The sequence below is a fragment of the Furipterus horrens genome, unplaced genomic scaffold (assembly GCF_987537825.1).
Source record: "Furipterus horrens unplaced genomic scaffold, mFurHor1.1.pri manual_scaffold_12, whole genome shotgun sequence".
NCBI lineage: Eukaryota > Metazoa > Chordata > Mammalia > Chiroptera > Furipteridae > Furipterus > Furipterus horrens.
The window spans coordinates 81,322,365-81,347,002 of record NW_028327182.1 but is presented as its reverse complement, the minus strand read 5'-3'; the positions used below and the strand labels follow the sequence as shown (position 1 = coordinate 81,347,002).

The window sequence follows — 24,638 nt, the reverse complement described above, 5'->3', positions numbered from 1 at the left end:
GATCCATGAATTTCAAAAATCAGGATCCAACGCCGCTCCAAACAAGTGTCCGCGGAGTGAGGGAGGGAGGGGTAAGCGCGGGAGCGAGGGTCTCTGGTTAAAACGGACCATAGTTTGAGATCCACTTGGACGAAAGATCAAAAACAACGCAGCCGTGACCGTGGGCACTAGGGCGGCCCGCGCCGTTGCCCAGAGCAGTGTCGGCTGACAGAGGGCCTGGTGGGCTGGGCGGTCATAAGCCGGGCGCTGGACAAGGGAGAGGCGGACGCTGCCGGCCTCCGCGATCTGGAGGCTGCCGGCCGCTGCGCGGGGTTGCGCGGCGCCCTCAGCCGCGTTTACAGTTTCTGGGGGTGCCCAGGGTAAGAATCACGCTCCGCGAGCGGGCATTATGGGTCCTGACCAACCGGGGACGCAAAGGCGCGCGCGCAAGTTCGGCCGCTAGGCGACACTGTGGGCAAGGCTGCGGAATCGGAGCTGTCGCGGGACCGAAGACCAAGCCTCCGGAAGTGACTCGTCGGAAGCAGCCGCTGCTTCCGGGACCTGGCCGGGTTCGGGCGCTGAGCTGCCGGCACCATGCAGTCCGATGATGTGAGTCTCCCGTTGCTCTGCCGCCCGGGGTTGACGCGGGTTGTCTCGCCCTTTAGGCGACTCAGAGCCGCAAACAGCCGTTTGCCTCTTGTGGCTCCGGAAGCAAGGCTTCCGGAACCCCGATTTTCGTGCGCGGGGCTCTCACGTGTCTGCCCTGGGCCTCCAGCGCGCCGCCCCAGCGGGATTGAGGAGCTAGAACACAGCCACCTCAGTCCACAGGGTCTGTCATCCAGTCCTTGGTGTCAGGCTACGACGGCCTTTGTGTGTGGTCCTTGGAGACTTGGAGCTGGGCGACGGGCTGAGCGGCGATACGGCCAAGTTTACACGTGAAATCGGAAGGATTCTTTTCATCCACCTGCACGTTACTTTCGACCTGCGTTCCCTGTGCTTAGGTTTTTCTCTACATTTGCCCCACTGTGTGCCCAAGTCAAGATTTGGGAAGCGTCCTGGATTCACTCGTGTAGTAATCTGTAGGAGAAATATCTAAGTGCTTACCGTGTACTGGGCATTGTGATAATTACTAGAGATTTGGTTGTTACTAAGCCAGCCAAAGGACCTCTGCTTTCCAAAGCACTCTGGTGGGAGTGACAGATGGTGAGCCAGTGGACAAATAAAAATGGTTGCACTGTATAACAGTACTACGAAAGAAAGACCAGGGGTGATGGAGTAGCGAGCATTTGGGAGAGACCGCTTCGGATAGATCAGGGACGGTTCTCTGAATAGAAGATAACCAAGCTGAGACATGAAGGATGAGAATGCACGCGCTGAGGAGCTGAGGGAAAAGCAATCCCGGCAGGAGGAACAGTCAAGTACAGAGATCTGGAGGCCAGAGAGAAGGAATACATTCAAGGACACTGATCACATAGAGTCCTGTTAAGTGTTTTAGGGGTTTTCATGGGAAATGACAGATGGTTTACGTTTGTGGGAAGTTCTCTAGTTGTGCGAAAGGTGTTTGAAGGAGAGAAAGAACGAAAGCAAGGAGACTAGGAGATCATGAAAATAGCTTCAGCCAAGGTGGTCATGGATAGGAAAGGAAATGGATAAATCTGAGATGGTTTATCATTTTAATTGATGACTTGGTGTCGGGTTAAATGGAAAAGATAAGGGACAAGTCAAGGGCTTGGATTTGAACAAATAGTTCAATGGCAGTTTCGTTCTGGAGCTGGGGAAGACGGGAGGAGAGCAGTGTTCTGTTGAGAGGTGTGGGACTGAGAACTCTGGACATGCTCGTGTGTCTTAGCCTTTTAGACAGCCAAGTGGAGGCGCCAAGTGGGCAGCTGGGTGTATGTACAAGTCTGGTGCTCAGAGGAGAAGTTTGACTGGAAAGGAAGTTTAGAGATCATCAGCTTAGAAGTGATATTAGAGCCACCAGCCATATTGAGCTCCTCTTCCAGTGTCACTTCCTCTGACCTGTGTCCTAACGCCCCCTGCCAGACACACCCTATGAAATTGCAGAATTGTTGTTCCATTCGTCTGCAGTAATGCTTTTCCCTTTAACTGCTGTAAAGCCTTGCCCAGTTCCCCCAGGCAGCTCAGCAGGAGGCTCCAGTGCTCTTACACACCTCTGTGTGCACAGACTGCTGCTCTGGGATGCTTTGTGTGTTTTTCTCCCTGCTGAGACAGTGGACACGCTTAAGGACTGTGCCTCCTCCATTCATCAAGTACTCGAGGGCCTCCTGTGTGTCGGGACTCAGGGAAAGCGTCAGTGCCTTACATAAATGAAGTACGCAATAAATGATGAATGAATAAAGAATGCGTTAGTGGAGGAAGCATCGATGACTTCCCTTGCCCTCAGTGAGATAAAATTATGGTGCATGTGTCCAAAAGTCTAGTAATGTGCATCCTTCTACAATGGACAGTGAACATTTCAAGTAGAAAGGGAAAGTTACAAAATACATAATATCTCATTTTGTTGAAGATATAGATATAGGTGTACTAGTTCTTAGAATGTACACGTGTATAGAAAAACTTGAAAATATTTACAAAATACTAATAAAAATATTTCTGGGTAATGGGGTTATGGTTATTCCTAACTTGTATTAACGTTTTCTGTAAGAATCTGCCATTTGTGTAAAGAAAAGAAGCCAGACTATTTTGCAAAGTACTTTTTCTTCCTCGTCTGTAAGACTCCTTTCCTCAGTGAAGCAGGGCCCTGCCCTGGGGCATGGTGCCTTGGAGGCATAGGCCATCTGTTGGGTCTGAGCAATGAACCGGGTTTGTACTTTGCTTTGCAGGTTATCTGGGACACACTAGGAAACAGGCAATTTTGTTCCTTCAAAATAAGGTGAGTCTAGATTTGCGTCTTGGGCAAAGGTTCCTTTACTTGCCCTGTTGGTAACCCATCTTAAAATGCTTGCTGTTTCTCCCATTCTAGAACCAAGACACAGGGCTTTTGCAGAAATGAATACAGCCTGACTGGACTGTGTAACCGGTCTTCCTGTCCCCTGGCAAACAGTCAGTATGCCACTATCAAGGAAGAGAAAGGTAACTCCCCAGTTTTATAGTCTATGAGAACTACTCAGCAGCTTTTAAAAGGATGTTCTTCAGTCTCTAAATAATATTAAAGGTATCTACTTTACCCCGCAGGACAGTGCTACTTGTATATGAAGGTTATAGAAAGAGCAGCTTTTCCTAGGCGCCTCTGGGAACGGGTAAGACTTGGGACGTAAAATTACAATAACCATTGATCAAGAGCAAAAGTGCCACCTTTTCCTCTCTTCCTGGACTGTGTCTAGATTAAACCTTTGACACCATCCTCATTGGGTTCCATGGGTGTTGTTAACAGTAAAGACCTAATCCTTTACCCTGGCCCTGCAAGCTTCCTTTTTCTGTTTGATAGGTCCGTCTTCATAAAAACTATGAGAAAGCACTTGAGCAAATAGATGAAAACCTGATTTACTGGCCCTGTTTCATTCGGCACAAGTGTAAGCAGAGATTCACCAAGATCACCCAGTACCTGATTAGAATTCGCAAACTTACCCTGAAGCGACAGTAAGTGTTCGGATCATTTGTTTATTTCTAAATTGTTTTCTCATGGATCATGTTACAAAACTGAGCGATGCGTTCTATAAAATTCAACTTTGGGTATCCTTTTGTGATACGCCAAGAAGAAATTTTACCTCAGGTTGAAGGCATGCCCTTTGATTTTGCAGGATTTTAAAATCACTATAGTACAACTTGATTATTCCCTCCCTGTCTGAAAATCAGCTTCAGAAAATTTTGTTTGTAACTCCCCAAGGGAATCTTAAAATTAGAGATTTTAAAATGATCTAAAAAATGTGAATAAACAGGAATGTAAGGACTTGACTCTGAGTTCAGTGAACATTAATTTTTAAAAGTAACGTGAAATCCATACATTATTGAATTGTGACCTGCAGAGCATACTAACGATGTCAGTCTTCTACAGAAATGCCCTTCTCTTAGTTCACTGAAGCATTGTTAGCATAGAGAATGTGCTCAGAAGTCTCAGTGCCTAAATAAAACAAACACAGCCACATTAAAATACATGTAAAAATGTCTAATTTTTTTTCCCAATATTACATTTATCTAGAAAACTTGCTGAATTGAGCTGACCCCTACAAAATGAATTCCAATCCATTTTCCCTTCCCCCTTTTTTTAAAAAAGAACATATACTTGGGTTTTCTGATAATGTGCTTTGTTTCCCATAGGAGGAAACTTGTTCCTTTGAGTAAAAAAGTGGAGCGGAGGGAAAAGAGAAGAGAGGTAACTTACTGTTCTGATGTTCATAGCGTTTTTCTTTACATTGAGGTTGGGGCTGTGTAGGTCGGACTTATGAAGAAGATTTAGTCGCCATTGTCTGTGACCTGCTCAGGCTCTGGATAATGGTTCACTAATGGATAACAATATTAGTTGCATAAGATAGCTGGTATTCCCTATTTTAAGATTATGACTTTGAGGGCAGGTTGAAATGTGGGTGCTTTGGGAACATATGTAATGGAGAACAAACACAATACCTTAAGTAGAGATCCACAACTCCTTGTCTGAAATTCTTGAGGTCAGATGTGTCAGAATTCAGAACTTTGGTATGTTGTGCATCTTACATCTTACCCCAGCAGGGTTTCAGCATTCTGCCCAAATACACTAGTAGTTTGGCAGTGAAAGATAAAAGAGTATTCATTCACACTAGATGGCATTTTTAAAGTCTTTTAAAGTAGACTCATGTTTGGGTTACGTTAGGCCGCTAAATTTAGGTGGGGTTTTGTTTTGTTTTTGAAATTGTTAGTAAGGAATTGATTGGGATTATTTGTTTCTTTGAAGTAATCTAGGCAGCTTTATTATCAGAGTAATGAATAGCGATGTTAATGGTGTGCTCTCCATGGCAAATCTAGCCCGGAAACTCCAGCCTTTGTCCCAGAGGGCAGCCAGCCTCTTCCCCTCACTGGGACTTCACTCAAGCTGAGTTTCCTATGCTTTCAAGACCCAGGAAGTAGCTTTCCCTGGCAAGTTCAAATATTCATTCATTCTAGGTATCTGGTTTGCTCACCTCCCTTCCAGCAAAAACATTTACCTGATCATTTGTGATATCCTGTCAAGAAATAACTTTAATAATCTTGGTGCTTTTGTTTCCATTAACTACAGAGTTCTGTATCTCAAATCTGTTTTATCACTGGTCCTCAAACTTTTTGATCACTCACCCCGTCAATAGAATTTTGAACATATGCTCCCCAGTATATCACTTACAAGTGTTATACACATACACTTTCACTTACAGGTATAAGTAATTGTCTTTGCTGGTCTGGTTCTTAGCTGAGTGTTAATTTGTCTTTAAGGGCTCTCGTCATTGATAGGTGTGTCGGGGTACTTAGAGAAGTGTGTTGTGGATTGTTTGCATTAAGTACTTGCCTTTTACTTTTCATTTTCCACCACCAGTTGTTAAACAGGTGTTCTTCTTTCAGAAGAAATTAACAGTTTCTATTTCTACCACATAATTTTAAACCCTCTGGAAAATGTGGATTTGGAAGATTTTTAAATGGGTTGGAAAATTATATCTTCAAATTTTTAAAGTGTGTGACTGAAATTTTTATAGAAGACGTTTTCAGCACTCAAATTTAGATGTAATCCTTTTCTATTTAAGATGTTCTATCCACAGAACACTTTTCTTTTAAAATCACAGGTAAAATATTCCCTTTCTCTTTTAAGAACAGATGAGTGTATTTTTATTTTTTTAATTTATTTTATTAGTGTATTTACTTTAAAACTCCTGCTACATTCCATACTACTGACAGCCGTCTTTAAGTTCTACAGTGTTTTTTTTTTAAATTATAGATTTTAGAGGGACATTGATTTGTTCTTCCACTTATTTATGCATTTATTAGTTGATTCTTGTATGGGCCCCGACCAGGGATTGAACCCACAACCCTGGTGTATCGGGATGAGCTCTAATTGAGCTCCCTGGCCAGGGCTCTACAACTTTTTTCCAAGTCCCAAACCATTAAATAATCAGCATACCTTTATAACTACTCCCTATCTTACTGCAAACAATTCATCTATAAATCCACTGAACTAATCAGAATAAAGGAGTGAGATCACCACTTTCAAACTCTCTGTGCAGTATTTTCCCCTCGGAGTATCTCGTTCACTGTATTTGACACACAACTATTGCTTTAAGGCACCAATGTCAGTATGCATAAAAAGTAACACTTTTGAATACTTTCTTCCTACACCTCAGTGACTCACTCTTGAGATGTGAGCACCCACTTTAGAGAATAGTGTAGAACATCACAGTAAACTTTTAACTGATCCACGTGCCCATCTTCCTTCGTTTTATCACACTGTTCTTTCTAACATAGCTTCAGTATGTAACACTTCGAAATCTTCTATGATTTTACTATCAAATTAATACACGATCAGGCTAGAAAGGTAGGTTGAAGTTATATTTTTGTTTCAATTGTGGGTGGTACAGGCTGATGCCATGTATCATTTCCTATGAGAGATCATTGAAGGAAGAGATTTTTAAAAATTAGTTTTGTATCACATGGGATCTAACATGGTTTTAGAAAACATAAATGAGTGAAGCTCTGTGTTCCGTTTTTTAAGTCTGCTTCAGGTTGCTAATTTTAGACACTTAAATATATGTAACCTACATCCTTTGTATATCTATCAAAAGCTTTGTTAGAATTTAGAGTGTTATTTATAAAAGCTCTAGGAGTTTTTTTAATTGAAAGGTTCCCAAGAAGATTTGAGTGGTAAAGAAGAAATATATCTGGTTGGAGAGGCAGAAGCCCCCGTAATGCCCTGACTGGTGTGGCTCAGTGGGTTGGGTGTTGTCCTGCAAACCAAAAGGTCACCGGTTCGATGCCAAGTGAAGGGTTAAGAGACAACCAATTGATGTTTCTCTCCTCTTTGTCCCTCTCTTCCCCCTCTAAAAATAAATAAAACCTTCATTTTTTAAAAAAAGGAGCCCTGTAATAGCAGGTGGGAGAAGTGATTACATCTTCTTTCTGATAAAAGCTTGATAGTTTCTTCTTTTACAGGCTCAAAAATGAGTACTAATGGGCTTTGCTCTTTGTCTTACAGGAAAAAGCATTAATAGCTGCTCAGCTGGACAATGCCATTGAAAAGGAATTGCTGGAAAGACTTAAACAAGATACGGTGAGAAAGCTAGACCTTGGGGTACAACTTTTATTATTTAGGTGGTACTAGGAAATGTGGAAAGTGGAAAATGGGTTTTATTTTTGAACATGCTAGATGTTCACCTTGATTTCATTCCTGGAATAAATAATATGTAGGTCCTGGCTTCTTCCCTGAAGTTCATTGATGCAAGCACATGAAGTGCTTTGGTTGTCTTTGAGAGTCCATTTAGTAGGAGAGCTCTTCCCCTTTTGCCATTATTCCCAACTCCTTTTCCCAAACATGATTCCAGGGCTCTGTATAAAAGCCAGTTTTGATCCTCCTGCCTATTATCCTCCTTTTTTAAGGTTCTTCAAAATTAACTTTTTTTCTCTTTTTAAGATTTAATGTCAGAAACAACAATAAAATTTCTTTTTCCATATTATTTCCTCCTTTGTCAGGAAAATTACACTTGTTCTAATTCATGGGTTTTATAGACCACTAAGTTTTAAATAATCTGCTTCCATCCTTCATAGAATTTACCAGTTTGATTATTTTAATGTTCAAGTGGGCTTTTTAAAGACAGTGCCAGCTCTAGGCTTGAAAACAACATAGAAATACTCCTCATCAGACTAAGTATTCTCATTTCACTGAGGGAGAAAATAACATGCTTGTTGTGCAGTGGACTTTAAGGGTGAGATGCACATATAGTGAAAGCCAATCTGTTTGTCCTTCAGTATGGCGACATCTACAACTTCCCCATTCATGCCTTCGACAAGGCCCTGCAACAGCAGGAGGCAGAGAGCGACTCTTCAGATGCTGAGGAAAAAGATGATGAAGATGATGAGGAAGTAAGCGCTGTTTGTATTTTTGCTTTGTGAAGCAGTAATCTATAGCACTAGATTTATTATAATTAAGAGATAGGATGTCGTTTTCAGTCCCCTGACCAAAAGTAGTCATTGATCATATTTTTCTCTCATGAGATTAATTCTGATTCAGTGGTGGCTGTGGTGTTTTCCAGTTAACAGCTGTGCATTGACAATTTTAATCTTATTGATGGGCATGGTAACATTTTTTTCCTGCAAGATGACAAATGAAGAATCCTCATCAGCTGATAGAATATACCATGAAGGAACCTACAGAAATTTACAAGGATTTAATCTTACTATTAATATAGGAGAGGTACTTGAGTGATAGTATTTTTAGGAAAAGGGCAGATTTAGCAAGTAGCTGTTTAATCACACAGTTACTCACACAGGTACAGAGGCATACTTTTCCTATCAGTAAACTATTTTTTGATTATTTGAAATTAATAATTTTAGTTGAATGTATAAAGAATTGTTTGTAAATCTTACATGCTGATTTCAGAAGTATAAGCTTGGAAATAAATAGATTTTGGTTGCCTAGTAAGTAGATTCTGATTCTGGTTATGTTATTTATGCATGTATTTATCAAAGAATAAACTAGATGTTTAAGCTGAATTTTCATGATGTATTTTACACCTAACACTTATGTTTTGTTTTAGGGTGTGGGACAGCGCGAGTTTGTGGAAGACAATGAGGTGGATGAGAGTGACCTAAGTGATTTTGAGGTGAGATTTACGGGGATAAGAAAGGAGGCTTTCCAGACACACAAAGGTAGATCAGTTCTCCAGTCTGTTCCAAATTGAGATGACAACGGAGTTTGGGGAATGAATCTAGAGTCTTCTCTTAATTTTCTCCCTCCCCATGTTAGGAAATGGATCAACTGGATGACAGCGGTGATGAAGATCAGGATGATAAACCCTCCAGTGAGGAAGAAGAAAAGGCCCTTGACACCAAACACAAAGGCAAAACACCCCTGAAAGGACCTTGGAGGAGGAAACGCGCATATGTGGAGATAGAGTACGAGCAGGAGACGGAGCCCGCGGCCAAGGCCAAAACCACGTGATTGCCGTTTAGACATTTATCACAGGACTGAACATTTTTAACTTTATCCTCATCACCTACGTACCTCCAGCTTTTACTCTTTATGTTGTATTCAACACAATATTTGTGTTTTTGATATTTATGCCACTTCCGTGGAACAAGAAATTTGGGAGAGAGTGGAGGAAAAGTTGTAAACAGATTATTTTTATAGCCTTGGCATGTGTTGTGGTGATACCTCAAACCCAAGAAGTTTAACAGATGAATTTGTGTCTGTAAGTATTTCAAAATTTTAAATACCCATGTCCCCCCACCCCAAACTTTAATTCAGAAATGTCCAGACTTTAGTTTTTCTTGTGCTTTCCATACTTCTATTGGCATTTAAAAAAAAGGGGGGGGGTCTAAATTATAATGTCCAGTATAAAAATACCTTTTTCCTTAAATAATTCCATTTGTATAAAAAGAAAATCTCCTCTTTAGGAAAGTAGTATGAATCTTAAGTTCCGCTGTGCGGAGCACCTTCCGAAATCTGCACTTTCCTGATACAGTTCACCACCTTGCTGTCTTCACAGCTTTGGAGAATTTTGGCCAGGAGACCCTGAAACATGAAACCAAACAGATTTTGATTTTTTGTTATTTTGTTCTTTTTCACCTTGGTTCTTCTTTCTTGGTACCATGCTCAAAGAAGGAAAGAACGATAACACTAGGGGACAGTTCACAGAACAGGTGTAACTAAACACTGCTTGGAAGTGTCCTGCTGGTGCATGAAGAGGCAGCTCAGTAGCAGCCAAGGAGAATTAGATTGGATCTAGGGCTTGAAAACTGCCTGAGATCAAAGAGCCAAGATGAAGTTTAATCTGAATAAACTAATAAAACAACAAACCACTATCTAAGGATTTCAGGGTAAGAATTTTTCATGCTGCCTTACATCTTTTCTACTGAAGATTTCTAAATGGGTAAGAAGTGAGGCAATAGTTTATTAAATACATATAAATACACACAGCTATTATATGCTGTGGCTTTGAAAGTTAACTTTTCTGGAACATGAAACCAAAGAAAATTCCCATGTGGATAAATAAGAATACTGAAAAACATAGTTGCCCCTGAAAAATGGGAAATATTTCAGGGACCTGAATTACTCTACCTATGTTATTATGTCTTGGCAGCTTATAACCCATTATTTCTTTTTTAATTCAATGACAGGCACAGAACTTAAATTTTACAAACTCTTGATCATGATCCTTTTGTTCATTCTCTGTCCTAGCCCCAGAGTGGTTCAGAACGGTTCTGAATACCTTTGCTCAAACCGATGAAGGTTAGAGGGCTCCAGAGGTGGAGACCTGACTCCTCCACATTCATTTACAGACTTGGTCAGGCACGTGAGTAGTAAATTATAATCAACTGTAAGAGTTACTCAAGGATAATGAAGCCTAACTGAAGCCTAGCAGCAGACTGTCCCTTACCTTCACTTGTCCCTGAGAGCAGTGGTCCAGGAGATTCAGGCAGGCTGTGGCCTCCTCTAACAAGGTACACTTCACAGGCTCGGGTGTAAGGCTTCGATCCCTTGCGACATCACATATCAGTTTCAGGAGAGCCTTCAATAAGACCACAAGTCTACAGGAGACTCTGGAATCAAGAAGAAAAATTATGTTCACATTCAAAATCAGGGTGTTAAACTGGAGACTTCAAAGACCATCTAGTGTAAAGCCTCCATTTCATAAGTGAAGGAACTGAGGTCAAATGTGTTGGACCACAGAACTGGAAGCAGAACTAGAGACCAGACTCCAGATTTCTTACCTTCAAGCCGCATTTTTTTCCTCCAGCATACTGCCCATGTACACACACTGGCCTGCCTAAGGAAGAAACCTTGTTTCCCTCCAGAAGCCTGTTTCCACTCTATAAGGAAACAGCCCCTCCTGAAAGGGGAGACCTGGGATTTCCCCTGTACTTTTGGCCAGAGAACAGGTGCTGGCTGGTAATCTTTTAACTTTCAAGCAGTCCCAGGCTGGGGAGTCAAAAATAACATGAGGGAAATGTGCTCGGCTTCTGGGACTTGTGTCAATTTGCATTTTCTGTCATTTAATTCCAGATCCTAGCTTACCAACAGTTAAGCCCAACCTATTACCAGCCTTTCTAAAAGGTTTTTTTTTTTTTTTTTTTTTTTCATTGGGTTGTTTATTGCTTACAATGGAGTTCTTTTCTTTATTAAAGCCAACAATGGACTCATGGTCCCAAAGTCACCTGAGCGCTCAGGGGATTGGATTGTCCTTAAGGCTCACACAGAACACACACAGCTTTTCTGAGGAGCCTTCCTGGTCGTCCTGGTTGGGGTCCCTGGAGCTGGTGTTTTGAGCGGCGGCGGCCGCCACGCGGGAGTGAGAGGTGTTGTACTCACGTATCAGTACATTGAACAGCGGGTGATCTGAGAATCTCTGGAGCAGGTGTTCTCTGGCGCGGGTTCCGGCAGGAACCTCAGCTACGCGGGCGGTGGTGGGTACGCCCTCCAGCACTCGGCCACATTGCTCGCAGTAGCCTCCCTGCAGACCTCAGAATGGGGCTGTCTTCCGGGCTTCGGGAGCGGTCCCCTCGGCACCTTCGGTGTAGGAAACGGAGGAGTCCCGCCTCGTCCTCTTCGTGCGCGGCGCGCTGGTGTCTGGCCAGGCAGCCGTAGACATCCAGTTGGGTTTCTCCTTGATGTCGTCAATGAGCTCAGGCTTGCTTCTTTGAAACTTGGGGTTCCGGTAGATCATCAATCTGGGCTGTCTCAAACTGCAAACGAATGAGTCACTTGGGCGAATCTTGCTGAACCCGTATAGGTTCATCAGGCGGATGAAGGTCTTCAGGCTGTCTGACTCGAAGACTCTTTCTGCGCCATTGCGGCGGAGAACCTCTCTTTGGAAACGGTCTTGCTCGATGATCATGGCGTCTCCGCTGTCACTCCAGCGCACAGATGGGAAGGCGTCATCCTCCACGAGCCTCCAAAGCCTTCTTGGGAAGGGCAGATCGCGAAGGACGTTCTCTTCAGGGGCTGGATCGTGGCTCTGGGCTCGGTCCCCGGGCCCCCGCGAAGCCTCGCTGGGACGCGCAGCTACGTCCAGAGCTCTGTCGGCTTCGACCGCTCCTGCTGCTGCAGTGCCCTCTGAGGGGGCCAGGCTGGCCTCCTCCATCTTATCACGATTCAGATCAGCCATGGGGCTGGATCAGGACACATTGGTTACCCAGCTTTCTACCATAGAACGCCAGAGGCACAAGTGCTCTTGGCCACAGCAGAGAAACCTCAAAATTCTAGCCTCGGTCATGGGGCAACCAGCTGCTAAAGTCACAGTCTTCCATGGGCCACGTGATGTCACAAAGGTGGCTCCCAGCTGGTCTGGAGAGTGGGTTCTTGGGGGGACTGTACCTGCCAGAAGATGGCGGTGGGCCCGATCTCAGTGAACCGCCCCTCCTCATTAACCGCCCTTGTTAACCGCACCCCACCCCCCACCGGCTTCCTGCTTTGGTCTCTTCCAGCTGTTCCTGCTGGTTGGTTGGTCCTGCTCAGATGGGTCCAAACCAAAGGTCCTGTTTTCTTATCCTGGGTCAAGCTGTCCCTAGAGTAAGGCAGTGCTAAAGTATTTAAACTTTGCGATACTTCATCTCTAAAATGTGCTTCCTAAGGCCACCTACTGCATAAGATTGTTCCCAGAGTTCCAGAGAGAAATAAATAAGTGAAGCCCTTTTTACATTATCTGGAGCATAGCACATGCTCAATAAATGTCAAACTTGTTTCTTACATTTTGCATCCTCCCTGATCTGGAGCCATAATAACTTTGTGATGCCAAGAATAGCTGATGAGGTTCGTGGTGAATAGAAACAGTTGTACTTTTCATATCTTCTTTTAAAAGAAGGAAAGAAAGTGCCAGTGAAGAGGTTTCTTCTCCTTTCTCCAGACTCATCCAGAGAAGAAGGGAGCCCTGGCCAGAGAGCCCATCGGTGAGAGCGGCGTCCCAATCCTCCAAGGTCGCGGGTTCCACCTCGGGTCAGGGCACGGACGAGAGGCGGCGCTCGGTCTAAGGTGAGAGACGGTTCATGACTTCTCTCTGTGTACTGGGCGGAACGGTGCTCAAAATTGTGGTCATAACGCCTCGTCTCCATACACACCCTCCTTCCAGAGACGCTCCGGTTCCTCTCTCCACTGGGCGGCGAGAAGGATGAGGAAGGCCAGAGAGTGAAACCAACAAGCCACGTCAGGCGGGGGTGAAACAAACCTGCCGTGTGAGGCTCGTGCGGGTCTGTGAGTCCCAGGCTGGGCTGGCGGGTGTCAACGGCCCTGCAGGGCGACAGGTGTTCGGCGCACGCGCACCGGCGGCGCGGGCAGACCCCGCGGCCTCCTGTCCCTGCGGTCGGCTCCGTGACCTCGATACGTGACCCTGGACTGTCCTCCAGCCTTGCCCAAGGGCGCCGGGCCCTCGGAGCAGCGAGGGGAGCAGGGCGGGGTCAGCGGCACGAGCCTCCGGTGACTGTGCTGCCCACGGGCTCCCTTCCGCGTCGTGTCAGCGCAGCAGGCGCAGCGGCACTTTCTAAAAGGTTCTTGATAAAATAGGAAAAGTTCTGGAAATGGGTAGTGGTGATGGTTGCACAAAATCGGGAATGTAAAACTGTACATTTTAAAATAGAAAAAAATTTTTTTCCACAATAAAAACTGAAAAGCCTTCATGGAAGCTGGAAAGTAATTTTAACCTGCAGTGCGAAAATATGCATAATAAACCATAATTCTGGACAGAAATATAACTGGGAAAAGTCTGCATTGCCTACCTTGATCCAAACAATATTAAACGGTTTCCTACAATCTGTACCGCTTAGCCTGCCATCTGTCACCGTCCAGTATGCAACCTGCTGCTTCCCAAGCCTCCCCCCACCCCTCTACCCCGCAGTGCGCCACGTTCATTTCTAACCTTTCTAACCCGTCCATTTGCTTGCCAAGCTCTTCTTGGAATCTTGGGCTTTGCTTTTTAAAGGCCTGACAGTATTAATTTGATTCAGTTTCCTTTATCCATCTGTTCTACTTTAGTCCACTCATTCTTCAGCACTGGAATGCTTTCTAAGCAATCATACCCTAAGTTAGTATTCTGATCACTGTTCCACCATGTGGTACGAAGTGCTCTGTCTCAACCAGGTTTAAAAAACATTAGGAGGAACAAAGTCAGGCATGTCTTTATTACATAAAGCACTTCTAAATGACTTTAAAATTTAATATGCATTATTAATCTAGAGATACACACCTGAAACAACAATGTATTTTATCTTTCAAGTGCCATTTTTTTAGTCCCAAATTCAGTAGGTGTGTAAAATTGGGAAGTATTCAAATACATGGCATGGCCTTAATACTTTGTATTGCATGTACATCTGGGCACGTTCTGAAGACAAAGTCTATAGAGTGCTGCCCCTCTTACCACACTTATCTGCTGGCTGTTATACCTTGGCCACATATACTGCATGAGAAGTTTTAGGGTTTCCAATATCTTCAATCTAACCTCCTCCGGTCCATCATAAACCTCCAGGTAACCAAGGATGACTCGCTCCTGTCTCTTCCAGTGCCGGACACTTAGGATCCCCAACCTACAAACAAAGAGAAAATGTGACACAGATGAAGCCAAGGAGCTGGCCAGCCCAGCAGCCCAGACTTCTCTTGCTGCTTTTAAGATTCTCTCTTTATCTTTAACCTTGGGTATTTTAATTATGATGTGTCTTGGTGTGGTCCTCTTTGAGTACAACTTATTTGGGATGCTCTATGCTTCCTGGATTTGTTTGTCTATTTCCTTCACCAAATTAAGGAAGTTTTCTTTCATTATTTTTTCAAATAAGTTTTCAATTTCTTGCTCTTCCTTTACTCCTTCTGGCATCCTTATGATTTGGATGTTGGCACTTTTGGAGATGTCCAGAGTATTCTTATTCTCTCCTCTTTTTTTTGAATTCTGTGTCTTCATTCTGTACTAGTTGACTGTTTATTTCTTCCTAATGTTCCAAATCATTTATTTTAATCCCAGCTTCTTCCCCCTCACTGTTTGTTCCCTGTGGATTTTTTTTTTTTTTATTTCACTTAGGGTCACCTTCATTTCTTTTCTTATGCTTTTGCCATACTCAGTGAGTTCTCTGAGTATCCACATCACTAGTTTTTTGAACTGTGCATCTGAAAGGTTGGCCATCTCTGTTTTGTTTAGTTCTTTTTCCAGGGTTTTGTTCTGTTCTTTCATTTGGGCCATATTTATTTGCCTCAATTTGGTAGCCTCCCTGTGTTTGTTTCTGTGTATTAGGTAGAACTGCTTTGACTCCGGTCTTGGTGCACCTGTTACATTATAGGGGGTGGAACCTTAGGTCATTACCAGGGCAGGGCAACCCACTTCACCACTTTGTGGCTATGTATGTGAAGGAGGGTTTAGAGAGGGGATAATGCCACTACCTGGCTGCTGGAGGCTTGCTCAGCACTTGCCCTGTTTCCAAGTCACTTCACCCACTTCCTGTACATGACTGGTGCCCCTCTTGCTGTTGTCCTGGTGTTGGTTCCCAGAGTAGGTGAGTTTGCATACATTCTAGGACCCAGCAGGACCTTTAAACAGACTCTCTTGAGAAACAAGCAGTTTCTTCCAACGTACTAACTTCCAGTGGATTTTACAGCCAGAAGTTATGAAGTTTTATTTTCCCAGTGCTGGAACTTTGGGCTGTGTGGTCCGGCCTGGGGCTGGGATTGCTTGATCCACCACACATGAGTGTGGGACCATTCATTCCATTGACTGCCACCTTGCCACCACCACACTGCCTTGCCACTGCCACACCATGTCTTTTCCACCCTGGTTCCCCGTCTCTGCCCCTCCTACCTGTCTGGATGAACATGGCTTCTTTAAATCCTTGGTTGTCGGACTTCCATACAGTTCAATTTTATGGCAGTTCTAGGTGTTTTTTTGTTTTGAAGTTAATTGTGATCCTTCTTATGGTTGTGCAAGGAGGCAAAGCATGTCTATCTATGCCTCCATCTTGACCAGAAGTGCAAAAAACATTCTTTTATGTATTGATAATTTTTTAAACCACACTCTGAGGCAGTCACTAAATCTCCACTTTACAGAGGAGAAAAGAGAGAAATAGAGAGATTAAGGAACAAGGCCAGGGTCTCTTAGCTAATTAGAGGCAGAGATGAGCTTCAATTCTTTGAATTCCAATGTTAGTTTTGTTTATTCCACTGTACAAATTAACCTCAAAATGAGGAGCAGAAGAGAAAGTATCCACAATTTCCTCAAATACAGCCACAGTTCATCACTGACTTGCTAGTCAAACTTTTTCAAATATTGAGCTCTTCCCCTTTTAAAAACTAATAACTATGAACAAAAATGAATCAAAACTGCTCTTTCTTCATCTGTGCTAGTTTTTGCATTTTTCTTTTTAAGCCAGACTTAAAAAAAATTACTTCAGTTGTATTTTATAGGAATGTCTCACTTAAGTAAAACTGATTTTTTTAATCAATTGAAAAGTGAAAAAGTCCTTAGATCTCATTTAAAGACTCAACATACAATTCTTTTAAATAATGAAGTCTGCCTGGCACATTCAAGGCAATTACACAGTTCAACGTTCACAATTGCCAGAATGCATAAAGCTGGGATGTCTGTAATGCAGTGCCTGTTTCTCAATCTGAATATAAGTTTTTAATCTAACAAAGCTGTAATGGATTTCCTAGAAAACTGTCTTTGCTATACCCGCAACACCTAATAAAGGAAGAATCTGCTTCTTTGCAAAATAATTAAGTTGAGGACATTGCATTCTAACCACAAAGAAATGTAGGTTTCCTTCTGTAGGCATTTTTTCTTTCAAAAGAGTTGCTTAAAGTGGTTCTTAAAAGATAATTCTAGCTTTCTAAATTTAGAGTGTGAAAGAAGTCCCAAATGAGACTATTCCGTGGCTAATTGTGCAAGACATGTTAGTATGTGCAGCAAAGATAGATTGTCCTACACTTGGTACCTCTCTCTCTCTCACTCTTCCTCTCTCGCCCCACCTTGACACACAACATATAATGTAGCAAGGTGAAAAGTGACTGGAGGCTGTGAAGGGCCCTTTGGCACCATCACCACATTTTAAGTGTAAAATGATTTCATGTTTGACTTATTTCTAAAAGCACCCTGAAGTCAGAGCTACCTTTCAAAATTTATCAGCAAGGTATCAGAAAAAGCTTATCTTCATCTTCAAGACAGATTTGTTGTCATTCTTCGTTCACTTGCAAAACAGGATGTTAGCTGTAAAATTTCATGTAAGAAGTGTACTGTTATCTGAAGCTTTGAGACGCATTGAAAAATACATTGATTAAAGTTAGATGTATAGATGTGGGAAAAGATAAATATAGCAAAATGTTCACTGTAGAATGCAGGTGGTTCACTCTACAACTTTTCAACCTGGAAAGAATAAAGGTGGTACTTCCAGTCAAGATGGCGGCATAGGCAGACATGGCTTGCCTCTTCCCACAACCTCATCATAATTACAGCTAAAATATAGAACAACCATCACTCAGAACCATCAGAAATTTAGTTGAATGGAAGTCTGACAACTACAGAATTAAAGAAACCACACCCACCCAGACTGGGAGGATGGGTGCAGATGCAGAATGGGCTGGCCCCACACCTACATGTGGTTGATAAAAATTCAGGAGGGATATCTCAGGAGTGAGGAGTCCCATCCCAGGGTTCCAGTAACAGGAAGATAAGTCCCACAACTTCTGGATGCAAAAACCAGCAATGATTGAGTCAGTGGAAGAAACTTCTGGAGCCCCATGCAGTTCCTTTTAAAGAACCCACACATGGACTCAGCTATTCAGACTCACTCCCTCTGAGCTCCAACACCAGGGTAGCGGCTTGAAAGGCACCAGTGGGATACAGTGAGAAACTGGAGTGCCTGGTATCAAAGTGACCAGGGGCCATACTCCCTTTTCTAAGCCCTCTGCCCACAGAGCCAGCAAGCAGGTGCCATATCTGAGACTCCATCAACCTCGCTAACACTGTTTAACCTGCCTTGGAGATCCCCAAAGACTCTGCCCAACCCAATTTACAGGCCCACCCAAGCTGCTTTTCCACATCAATGGCTGGTCTTGAGTCATGATTCACAACTTCCTAAATCCTCTCAAACAAGCAATAGCTGGCCCCAGACACAGCACTAGCTGCAGCCAGCCTAGATTCAGTTTGGCTTCACCTGGGAATCTCCAAGCCAGTGCAAGTAGCAGCCATCTCAGATTGCTTTGTAGCTCAGGCAGGGTGGCCCCAGGCAAAACATAGGTGAGGGCTGACCTTGATTGGCACTACCCAGAAAGCCTCAGGGCCAGCACACTGATCCTCCACAGAGGGCAGAGGTTGGTGGTAAGTGGTCACAGCCAGTCCTTGCAGCTGACTGGCCTGGGAAAATCCCTCCAACCAAGGCTCAACTATTAGAGGAGGGTGTACTCAGCCCACACAGAGGGTACACCTTGAGTACCCAGCTTGGGTGATAGGGGAGGCTGTGCCAATGGACCCCTACAGGACACCTACTACATTAGGCCACACTACCAAGACAGAGTTAAAGCAGCTCTACCTAATACATCGAAATAAACACAGGGAATTTGCCAAAATGAGGAGACAAAGAAACATGGCCAAATGAAAGAACACGTCAAAACTCCAGAAAAAGACTAAGCAAAATGGAGATAAGCAATCCTTCAGATGCAGAGTTCAAAACACTGGTTGAAAGATGCTCAAGGAACTTAGTGAGGACCTCAACAGCATAGAAAAGATGCAGTCAGAAGCAAAGGATGCACTAACTGAAATAAAGAACAGTTTACAGGGAAAAAACAGTAGAGTGGATGAAGCCAAGAATCGAATCAATGATCTGGAATGCAAGGAAGCAAAAAACAACCTATCAGAACAAGAAGGAGAAAAAACAACCCCTCAAAATGAGGATAGTATAAGCAGCCTCTGGGACAATTTCAAGTGGTCCAACATTTACATCATAGGGATGCCAGAAGGAAGAGAGAAAGAATAATGAAAGAAAACTTCCCTAATTTAGTGAAGAAAATTTATATGCAAGTCCAGGAAGCACAGAGAGTTCCAAACAAGATGGGTATAAAGAAGCCCACTCCAAGACACATTATAATTAAAATGCCTAGCTTACAGAGAGAATTTTAAAAGCAGCAAGAGTAAAGGAAGTTAGTTATGTATAGGGGAGTTCACATAAGACTATCATATAATATAAATTTATATTTAACTCTGCAATCTTACCCTAATATTTTCTTGTTAAATTATGCATAAATACCTTTAGTTTCTTAAATGCTCTTTAAAGTGGTCATCATATCTGACTCATTCACTAACTAATGAATTACTTAATAAAAACAAAAGTCTACGTCCTCCCCCACCCAATTCCATTTGGCCCAGATCTTCTCCCCAAAATATTTCTGGGAGTCCCTGTGATATGCTCTTATTTCCACTAATGGATCCCATTTGTCCCATCTGCATGGCCTGTGTGTGGACCTGCTACTGGGCCATAGAGCACTGCAGTTCACCCCAAGCCGTCTCAGAACCAGTCTTCCCAAGCGACTGTTTACCTTCGCCTCGTGTTGCCCCAAGTATGCACATGGGTTCATCCTTCAACTTCCAACACGGAGCTGAGATCAGCCTGTCCCGTACCGTACAACAGGCTTTGGCCACAAGGGGGAAGAAGGCATAAGGGAGCTATAACTGGCACACTTGTGCACACACACATACACACACACACACACCACTTGCAGAGTGACCTTTGTCTTTTGCCCCCACGTCCCAAGATGCCAACACTAGGCAATCAGAACCTCCGTTTAGGAGACCTGGCTCCCTCGGCCTCTCCTTCCAACTCAGAGACCCCACTACTAGCCAAGCAGCGGCCTCTCCTCAGAGTCTGAGTTTCTGGTCCATGGGGCTCCTCCTTCAGAAACTTAAATTTTAACTCTTCCAACCTCTTCTCATCGTTCCCTGGGCCCTAGAGGTGATAAGTGCTTCTTTCTGTTGCTATCTCTGTGAAACCCTTTTAGTCACCTAGTTAACAACATTTTGCCTGATTAAGAATCTTCCTGTTAAATGCTCTTGTGCAGGTGACGAGCGTGGTTTGGCCTCCCGACGGGGTCCTGACTGATACAATGGCAGAGCCGAGATTCAAACCCAAGCAGGTTGGCATCCGAGGCTCCGGGCTCACCGGCACCCGAGGAAAGAAAAACACAAACAGAAGCCAAGCACGTTTCTTCCTTCCCCTGTCATCACAGGCCAGCCTCCCCTCACACATCACCTCAGAGATGCTATCTCACCCCAGAGGAAGACAACCTTTGACAAGCTTCTCCTTGTCTCCTTTCCAAGAAGGATCTGGGCTTTAACTTTACAAAACCTATAGGGTGTTTTTCCAAAACAAGAGAACTGTTGGCCCCCACAGGTGCAATCAAGTGTCCAGCTCTGACAACACAAGGAACATTAACATTTTGAAAAGAAAGCTGTTCTTTTTCTTAAGTTTCATATATCTCAGGGCCAATTCTTTGGGGGAACTCAAGGTCAAAGTGTTTTCTTCTCAAGAGCCTATTAAAGGGAAACACACTTTTAAGCACAAGGTGTAAGGTAACTGGGACAACTTGAAATAAGGCTATAGAGACCAAGTGCTCCCCCCACACCTCACCCTCACCACCCCCCCCACCACCACCAAAACAAACACCAATGGTCATGGCGGTTTCACCTGGAATATTTACTCAATTCATGAAAGCTGCTTTGGCAGCAAATAACAAAAATAAAATTAACAATTCAAACTAGCTTAAGCAAAAACTTAGATTTGGTTATTTGCATTCAGTGGTGTATCATGGAAGCTCAGGGCAGATTTGAACGCTGCTGGCCTCAGAAAAGGATGAGAACTTGAAACTAGGAAGGCGTCCTGACTCCTTTTTCCTTCCTCTGTGATCTGATTTTTGTCAATTCTCTCATCAGCTACATTTGCTTTTCCAGCACACCTCTGCTCTTACATAAGTAAGCCTGCTGGTGAGCAAGTCCTTGGAGACACTAAATTTCCCTCTGAACCCCAGCTCAGGGGCCCACTCTTGTTCAAATCAATTTCATAGGAGGCAGGTTCATGTTCATCGAAACAGGGAACCAAGTTCTTCATTGGGGGAGGCAGTGAGCAGAGAATGAGCCATCATTAGTTCAGTTAGATGGCTCTCCCTCCCCATAAGGTTTCTACTAGATTTATTGTAAATATCTCAATAGTTACGTATTATTCAATTTTATGGCAGATATCCATTTTCAAAAGAAATTCACTAAATGTCATCAGCTGTAATCTTCTGAACACTTAAAGAAAATTAAATTTCTAATACTGGAGTCCTTCATACAACCACCTTGCTTCAAAAATTAGAGAAGGATAAAATAGCATAACAGAGGAGAAAAAAATTACTAAGGTATTAGATACCGTGTGGGCTTAATAAATGTTCAGCCAGATTGATTATTATCATATGTACAATAGTGTGGTCTCAACAAATAAAAGGCAGTATGATTATAATGTTTATCCCACACAATAAGGTAAAGAGCTTTGGGTAAAGAGAGAGGCAGGGGGAAATGATGTTTGTGCCCTTGCCTTGCTGAGAAACCCACTTGAGGTTCTGAGCAAGCAGAGACCCACCCCTGTGAGCTGTTCCCAAGGCCTAACCAAGGGCATAGACTGATCCCCCCACCCACTGAGGTGCCTTCATGAGCAGGGAGCTCCTTAGGCCTCCATTCCTAAGAGAGTGTGTTCTTCATGCCAACTGCATTCATTACCGACCTATGACTGTCCAAGCTGCTTTTCTCCCTCTTAGCCTCACACACCCTGGGGGGCACAGTCATCCCCTTGGGGCACTATTCCATCACAGGGAAGACCTGGTCTGCTCTGGTGACTCGCTCCTCCTCCCCACATACCACGCCCACCTCAGGGAGGAAGTCTGGCAGCCCCTACCTGGGTGCCCAGGCGCAGTCTGGAACCATTTGCTCCCCCGTTGTCCTAGCCTAAGTAGCAGCCTCTCAGCTCCTAACTCAGTTTTGTCTCACGACACCTGTTTCACCCCAGATGAACACCTGAACTGGCTCCATTCCCCTAGGCCTCGCCCATCAGGGGCAGGGGTAGTGAGAGGGGTAATGAAGATACAGAGGCAAGTCAGACTGGGAGGGGCCCGCAAGGGCCTAAACCAGGGTCCTAGCCCACACATTCATTTCGTGCCAAGTCAGCATCTCTTCAAGTTAACAGCTAAAGAGACCAGGCCCAGACATTTTACTACTGGGAGAAAATTGATGATAGATAGAGGAGCTTGCCGGCAGCTTGTGACTTCCCCGATAGTTACCTGAGGCCTGGAGGCACTTAGTTTTTCCTCCTGGGCACCCCACACCCCACCCCACCCCAGTTCGTTTTCCATTTTTAATCTAGAAAATCAGTGGCCTTTCTCCAGCAGGACCGGGCTGTAAAGTCTGTGTGAGGCGGATGGAGGGAAGATCTAGCCCGTCTGAGAAATCCCTGCAGGCAGAAGGGGAGGGAGGGAGGGTCCTTATCTTTGCCCAGGTACCCCCTTCATTTTGCATCTGAGAAGAAATACATTTGGATTTCAAATCTAATTTGGAGAGATAAATTATAATTGGATTAAGCAACAATAAATAAATAAATAAATAAAAAACAGAAAGAAAGTCATTTCGTAGCCTGTTTACCTATCCAGGCTCATCCTACCTTGGCACTCACCTGACTCAACTGTTAGTGGCAACATTAAATTGTGTGCGACTACTCAACAGTGGCCTTCTCTTCCCCAGCTTCTGTCTTTTATCCATGTGGTTCTCCTTCCAGGATCACTCATTTCTTCTCTGTCCTTGTTAAACTCTGTCTTCATTCAACATTTCATTTTTGTATCTTCCTTCCAGGAAAGCCTGAACACTGAACTCCCCACACATTCTATAAATCTATATAGCAGCCTAGGATTCATCGATACATACATTTTGTCACATTTACTGCAATTCTGGCTTAAGGTCCTCCATGGTGGCAGAGACTATTGTTTCCATCTGTGTCAAACCAGTTCCTTTTCCAGTGAATGATTGGTTGATTTGAATAAATGATTTTCTCCTTAACTACCTCTGTGGCTTTGAGTGAGGCAATTTTTAGGCTATAGATTCCTCATCTGAAGGATAGTTAGATAATCTTTGTGGTATCTAACAGCTCCTAAATGTCAAAACTTTATGACTTAGTATGCAATATGCCAAGTAAATTAATAAATAAGAGTATCTTAATGTTGATTCTGAATATTACTTTGAAATTCTAAAAGAACACAAATGAATTATTATATTGATTATACGGAATTGTAACCATAGATATAGCAACTTTTTTATCATTTACAGTATTACCTCATCTTAAAATGTCTTATTTATAGAGAGATTCACAGCTTTAAATTTCAAATAACTTTATTAGAAATAATATAAAACTGTTCTGAAAATGTGTAAGCCATCTAGATGTTCCTATATAGTGTAACATGACAAATTCAAAAAATTGAAAAAACTTTAAGAATAAGGTCCAGTCTTTTTTAGCACTGACATCTTTTTTTATTTAGTTGGCTTATTTTTGACATTTGAATAAGTGATAGTTACATCCCAATTTACCTTGAACTTTCAGAAGGCTGATAAAATAACATAACAAATCATTATTAGGGTTGAAGAGAAACTGAACCTTCAAAAATTTGAATATATACAATGATGAAATATATTTTAAAATGTTAAATACTAATAATTAAAATGAAAACATAATATTGATAAAAATACACTATTAAGCAGATACATAATTATACTTCAATTATTTAAGCATTTCAAGATAATCTGAAAATTAAATTGTATGACTGTAGTCTAATTCATTCTTTGAATAAAGTGGGTGAGATTGTAACTTTGAATTCATATTAGAATTTATTGTTTTTTAATGTAATTAATAAATAGAGCAAAGAATTTCCACATTTAACCAAGATGAAAAAATACTGTTGTGACAGTAATGTTAATGATTCCAATATCCCAGGTTGGATAAAAATGCTAGATACTATATTTCTTACAAGAAAATTGTAAATATAAAGACACAGACCAATTAAAGATAAAAGGATAGAGAGATACCATGCTAACATTAGTCAAAATAAAGCTGGAAAGGTTACATTAATATCAAAGTAGATTTCAGAGCAGATAAGGTTAACGGGGATCAAGAAAGCAATTTACAGATAAAAGAATTAATGTATCAAAAACACAATGATCCTATATGTTTATATACTAAATATCAGAACAGAATGCAGATAAGTCCACATCCAAATGGATAATTGATATTTTTTTCTTCAAAAATTTGCATGGTAACTGAGTGGAAAAGCAGTAAAATATCAATGTGCAAAAAAAGAACTTGGATCCCTCTTACAAACTTAAACTAAAATTAATTCAAAATGAATAAATGAACATGAAACCTAAAATAATAAAACATTTATCAGAAAGCAAAGAAGAAAATCTTTATGAAGTTGAGTTATATAAAGAGTTCTTAAATATGATACCAAAGCCTAGTTTATC

General features: G+C 42.7%; 1 protein-coding gene across 1 annotated transcript; it reads left to right on the top strand.

Annotated features, from left to right (window-relative positions):
- Window positions 1–539: 539 nt before the first annotated feature.
- On the top strand, window positions 540–9,369 carry LOC149996491 (protein MAK16 homolog). Its single transcript, XM_090258513.1, has 9 exons — window positions 540–588; window positions 2,963–3,072; window positions 3,175–3,239; window positions 3,428–3,579; window positions 4,258–4,312; window positions 7,127–7,201; window positions 7,897–8,010; window positions 8,685–8,750; window positions 8,894–9,369. Exons 1-9 carry the CDS (start codon window positions 584–586, stop codon window positions 9,086–9,088), a joined length of 837 nt encoding a protein of 278 aa, XP_090114639.1. The 5' UTR covers window positions 540–583; the 3' UTR covers window positions 9,089–9,369.
- Window positions 9,370–24,638: the final 15,269 nt, after the last annotated feature.

What these genes read in the sequence shown, in the direction of transcription:
- LOC149996491 (XM_090258513.1), top strand. An exon ending in AAACTTACCCTGAAGCGACA is followed by an intron (nt 3,580 to 4,257) that starts GTAAGTGTTCGG and finishes TGTTTCCCATAG; the next exon opens with GAGGAAACTTGTTCCTTTGA. An exon ending in AAAGACTTAAACAAGATACG is followed by an intron (nt 7,202 to 7,896) that starts GTGAGAAAGCTA and finishes TTTGTCCTTCAG; the next exon opens with TATGGCGACATCTACAACTT.